Source organism: Balaenoptera acutorostrata, chromosome 2 (assembly GCF_949987535.1).
Source record: "Balaenoptera acutorostrata chromosome 2, mBalAcu1.1, whole genome shotgun sequence".
In the NCBI taxonomy this organism is placed as follows: domain Eukaryota; kingdom Metazoa; phylum Chordata; class Mammalia; order Artiodactyla; family Balaenopteridae; genus Balaenoptera; species Balaenoptera acutorostrata.
In genome coordinates, this window is record NC_080065.1 from 8,276,164 (window position 1) to 8,282,163 (window position 6,000).

The 6,000-nt window shown below is 45.9% G+C and overlaps 1 protein-coding gene across 1 annotated transcript in view; it reads left to right on the forward strand.

Moving 5' to 3' along the window:
• UBE2QL1 (ubiquitin conjugating enzyme E2 Q family like 1) overlaps positions 1-5,766 on the forward strand; it is a 45,039-nt gene extending 39,273 nt beyond the window's left edge. The window contains exon 2 of the mRNA XM_007191648.2: positions 4,383-5,766. Coding sequence (XP_007191710.2) covers positions 4,383-4,514 — 132 coding nt within the window. The 3' untranslated portion in view covers positions 4,515-5,766. The remainder of the gene's footprint in view (positions 1-4,382) is intronic.
• The last annotated feature ends 234 nt before the right edge of the window (positions 5,767-6,000 follow it).

Below are 6,000 nucleotides of genomic sequence, written 5' to 3' on the forward strand. Positions count from 1 at the left end.
TTAGCTGTGTGGAAATGTTTTCATGTTGTTCATGGTGATTGGCCCCCCAAAAAGCTATAAGCAAAAAAAAAAAAAAAAGGTCAAACCAAAGCACCAGCTAATGGTTTTGTTTGACAGATGCAGCCCCAGAGAACTGTGTTATCATTAGAATTGCTTGGCATCAATATTACTGAGAGATTTTGAGATTTTTAAGGTTTGTTAGGTCAGAATCCTATGGTTGCACATAACCCTACGTTTACAATCCGGAACAAGACAGATTGATTGTAATCAGGAGAGAGAGTTTACTTTTCTAACCTCTTAATGCTTGCACAGAGCTATCACAGTGGGCTAAGTAAACTGTCACATCAGGTCCTTTGGCATTAAATACAAGTAGAGGTATTTTAGGGAAAGCAAGAGTTATTTGAAGGAAAATCTCCAGAAAAGACTCTCTATTAGTTACATGGAAATAGATGAGAGAAATATCAATGTTAGGAAAATAAGAAAAACCGTTCTTAGTTGGTTGTACGCACCTTAAAATTCTCAAAATGTTTTCAAATTCAATATCTTATCTGACATTCATAATGATGCTGTAAAGTGGGTTTTGTCCCTGATTTATAGAGGAAAATACAGAGGGTCAGAGGAGTTAGGCTGAATGTTTCCCCGAAATCCAGACTCTAGGAGACTGTACCCTGGAAGGAAGAATGGGAGCTGCAACATCACTAATTATTAGAGAAAAGCAAATCAAAAGTACAATGAGGCATCACCTCACACCAGTCAGAATTTCCATCATCAAAAAGTCTACAAATCATAAATGCTGGAGAGGGTGTGGAGAAAAGGAAACCCTCCTACACTGCTGGTGGGAATGTAAATTGGTACAGCCACTATGGAGAACAGTATGGAGGTTGCTTAAAAAGCTAAAAATAGAGCTACTGTATAATCCAGCAATCCCACTCCTGGGCATATATGCAGAGAAAACACCAATTCAAAAACGTACATGCACCCCAAAGTTCATAGCAGCACTATTTACAAAAACCAAAACATGGAAGCAACCTAAGTGTCCATCGACAGACAAATGTATAAAGAAGATGTGAGATGATAGATAGATAGATAGATAGATAGATATAGATATAGATATGCAATGGAGTATTACTCAGCCATAAAAAGAATGAAATATTGCCACTTGCAGCAACATGGATGGACCTAGAGATTATCATTCTAAGTGAAGTAAGTCAGACAGAGAAAGACAAATATCATCTGATATCACTTATATATGTGGAATCTAAAATAATGATACAAATGAACTTACTTCCAAAACAGAAACAGACACACAGACATAGAAAACAAACTTATGGTTACCAAAGGGGAAAGGCGGGGGAGGGATAAATAAAGAGTATGGGATTAACAAATACACACTACTATACATAAAATAGATAATCAACAAAGACCTACTGTACAGCACAGGGAACTATATTCAGTATCTTGTAATAACCTATAATGGAAAAGAATATATATATAATACACATATTCTGGGAATATATATATATATATATATATATATATATATATATATATATATAACTGAATCACTTTGCTGTACACCTGAAACTAACACAACATTGTAAATCAACTATACTTCAATTAAAAAAATAAAGAAGTTCCCTGGTGACCTAGTGGTTAGGATTCGGCACTTTCACTGCGGAGGCCAGGGTTCAATCCCTGGTCAGGGAACTGAGATCCCGCAAGCTGCATGGCGTGGCCAAAAAAACAAAAAAGAAAAAGAAAAAAAAGAATGGGAGTTGGTTCAATGTGAGAATGGCCCTGGCCCATCAGAGGCCCGGGGTGGAGAGAGTGACCCTCCCCTTCTTGGTGCAGTGGGCACCTCAAGGGCATTTCAGCAAGAATAGCTCAGCCGCCCCGGTTTTCGAGCCCAGTGTGTCGCTGGGTGATGCTTAAACAGCCCATCAGAGGAGGACAGGTGATCTATGGAAAGATATTTGTTAGCTGCAAACTAGGGCGTAAGACAGGGGGCGAGAGGGGAGTGCTTTGTGGCCAGCTGAGTGCAGTGAAGATGTTAAGACCTCCGAGTGCCACACACGGTCTCTGTCTCCTGGCTGCTGAATTGACCGAGTGCTGGTGCTTTATGTTCATAATTCTTCTCGGGAAGAAGAGGCAACAAAGACTGGTCTGTTCATTTGGGGGTTTATCTGTTGTCTTTTGTAACAATTGACACTTTCACAAAGAATTAGCAAAGTATATGTTCATGCCAAGAGCGTTGGAATATTCCAAGATTATTGTGAGCTTGTATTTGTCTGGCTGCTTTTAGTTCAGAATTCTCAAGTCATACCATAAATTTTCAGTATTATAGAAAAGAATGATAGAGATGGTTAGAATTTGCATTTTATACAGAACAATAGCCCTTGACACTTGCTCCCACTTATGTAAAAACGGATGCCGACATTCCTGCAAAGATGCGTTTGCCGATGTTTAATGAAATACGTTGGACTTTGATCTTGACCCACATGATGATGATTATAAATGTATTAGCTTTTCATAGTCCATTTTTATAAGTGTAACTACACCACATAAGCAAAGCAGGAGAGACAGGGGGAAGTTTCTGTAAGTCAATAAATGGTGGTTTCCTGTCTTCTTTTCCAGTTTTCCTTCACCCTTTAGCAGCTCATTTCTTGTGCACCAAGCAGCTAATTAGAAGAGGTGGTCTTGCCCTTGATTGGCGGATGGAAAAGCTCAGCCAGAGGGATGTCCAGAGCAGCCAAAGCAAAGCAGTAGCTCTGGGTTTCTGAGTCGCCCCCCCCCCCCACCAACTGGGCTTTGCTCTGAGTCTCCACTGTTGAAAAGACAAATGTTAGAAAGGAACCATAGCTCTGAATTTAAATATGTGAAACAGCCTCGCATTCCCAGTTTGTAGGGATCCGGTGCCATTTTCCCCCTGAATGAAGACGTCTTCCCAGGGGAGTTATGGGTGGGTTACCAGAGAGACCTAAGATGGGAGGACCTTGGTCCCCAAGCCACACACACCGGGATGGCTGCTGCCCTCAGTTCCTGTGCAAGGGAACAGGTATGCGGTGTAGCCCAGCCAGGCCCTGGGGGTGAGGTCCAGGTCCCGTTCGGGTCCCCTTACACAGATGCACATGCCCGCAGTGTGCTGTAACACAAATATTACATGCCGAGGGCCTGTCCGGAGAGCATCGTTAGCGAAGGTTCATAAACAACAGGAGACTGCTGAGAACGGTGTGCACGCATTTGCTAGTGGGTGAAACTCAGGGTGTTTCCATCCCACCCACAAAACACGTGCGTGGGATGCTCGGGAAGACGAGCAGATCTTCCAGGACGGGCGAAGGGGAGTCAAGTGCGAGGAATTGTAGCTGAGAGGCTAAGAGAGCGTGTCCGTTGATGGGCCGCGAGGGGGCGTCGTGGGGAGCGGCTGAGCCGGGAGCAGTGAGAGTGGTGCCGACTCATCTGATGGCGGGTCCAGCCCCGCCCACCTCCTCGTGGTCCTCTGTCTGCCCATTCCCTCTGAGGCCAAGTGAGCCTCATTCCCCAGGGCTCCCTGGAGGGGTGGTGATGGCCTGAGACACGGCCACCTCGGCGGTGTCTGCTGGTTCCTTCTCGCTCATGGTCTAGAGCCTGCGTCCATCCTGAGCTGAAGCAGACCCTCTGGTCACTGCAGACCCAAAGGCTCCGTCCTTCAGACCAGAGCACCCGTGGTCACTGCGAGGGGCGTGGACCTCTCCTGGCACCAGCCCCCCACCACCGGCGATTGTGTGAGGAAGCACTGGCCTCCCCTGGACCCCTCACTGGGGACTCGAGGACAGGCTTCCGCCTCCGTGTAAATGGCCCTACCATCTTCTCAGGAACTGGTTCCCTCATGGCATGAATTACAAGAAAGTCACTCATCGCTGCTGAGCTTGAACATAAAAAGTTGGAGTTTTAAAGTGTGTGCGTGAATCTATAAATATACACATCTATACATAAACATGTGTCTCTAAGTTATCATTAAAGGCATTCTGTGGTGGGAGGGAAGGGAAGTTAGAACAGCATTTTGCCTCCGGGATGACGGGCTCCGTTTTGCATCAATGCTCCTTTGATAAAGCTGGTCCTCCCATCTTGGGCGCGGGACCTGGAGCAGTGGCCGCCTTCCAGCATCCTGGGATTAGCTCGTTCTGAGCACGCCAGCAGCCCGCATGTCTCTCTCTCCCCAAAAAGCTTGCCCGCCACTGGACTCCTCCATCCATTTGGTAACAAAGCTGTGATGTTCCGTATCTCTCCTTTCATCACACTGGTTCAGACATCAGAAATCCCCGCCACTTTGTGTGTTCTTAACGCGGGTGGGAATCGGGATTGCTGACGGGTCCTAACCCGGTTTATCTTTTCCTCTCATTCAGGGGCGGATCTGCAGAAAAGCGGGCAAATCAAAAAAGTCCTTCAGTCGCAAGGAAGCCGAAGCTACCTTTAAGAGTTTGGTGAAGACTCATGAAAAATACGGCTGGGTCACCCCGCCCGTCTCTGATGGCTGATGTTTGCAACGTGCATTAGACGCTTAAGCCGCCTCTGCACACACACGGATACCCGACATCTCCTCCTCCACGCTGAGCATCCTTCATCCTTTTTCACTCCAGCCGGAACTGAATCCTGAATGCCAAGGAGACGTTTAAGTTATTTATGACCAGATGTGTTTACAGAGAGAAAGAGGGAGCCAACGCTGTTCGGGATTAGGTTTCGATTATAAATGAATGATCATCTCTAAGTCACTTTAGAACAAGCGTCAAGATGGTGACATTCCCCAGCCCGCCTGCCCCTCCGCCCGCCCCATCACTTTGGCCCTTAGCTTCTTTCCATGACAGCACCTCCGAAGAGCAGGCAGGAGACTCAGTGCCCCACGCTCGACCCGTTTACATGTAAAAGGCGCCGTTCGTATGTAACAGGGACGCCCTGCATCACCAGTACCTGTTTGCTGTGCTCTGTTATCTCTGTTTCTCTCCCTGGCAGGTCAACATAACTTGAAGACCTGTCTTCCTGTGGCCCTATGTCATGACATGTAGACCTCATTTGTGCTATGACCTTTGGCTCATGAAAACAAAAATTTAACATCGCCAGGTTCTAGTGATTTAAAACAGCAACTGCCCACTTGGTTAAACCGTGCTCCCAACGCTGATTTTGCAGTGTGTGTGTGTGTGTGTGTGTGTGTGTGTGTGTGTGTGTTGTCCACAGCTCAGCCCGTGCCCGTGGGTGAAGCCGGGCGTGCTGTGGCCATGATGGGGCACACACGGTGCAGACGCCAGGGGCGCCCTCCCTGGGGCTCAGAGCAACGGTGGTGAGATGCGGACAGTCTCTGCCGATATCCTGAGATGCTCCTACGACATTTGTGTTCCTGTCTTCTCTCTGCTGGTCAACCCACCACCAAAAGCAAAAGACAATGTCCCATTCACTGAAGTCACCTTACTCATTTTCTTCTGTGTGCTCGTGACAGGGAATGCCAGAACTGCCAAAGGAGACCCAGTGACCGTACGATGATTTGCATGGCCCAGTAGTCACTTGTGTGTCCCCGAGGCTGGGATGCGTGAGCACCCTTGCTAGGATATAAACTTCTGTTATTTAACTCCCCACAATTTCATTTTTCTCTTCTGTTAAGTTACTTAGAACTTTCTAAGAAACACCATGAAACGAGGAAACACTGTTTATAATAATATGCGGAAAGAGGTTAAAATGTTCATTCCAAGTGGAAAAATCTTATTGGACACATTTTAAATAAAATCATGCATACCTGAATCCAGTCACTGTGGGCTATCCTTCCATTTAAAATATTTAATCTATTTTCAAAATTTAATATTTCAAATACTACAAATACCACAACAGCATTCTGCAACAAGGTGCAGGGAAAGAGTCTTAGGAACCCATGGTCTTTGCAAAAATCCAGTGGATTAAAATCTCCCCCAGAAGCAACCAGAGAGACAATTAGAAACTAACTGGAAGCATTAAGGGAATGATTTGGCCAAACTCGGA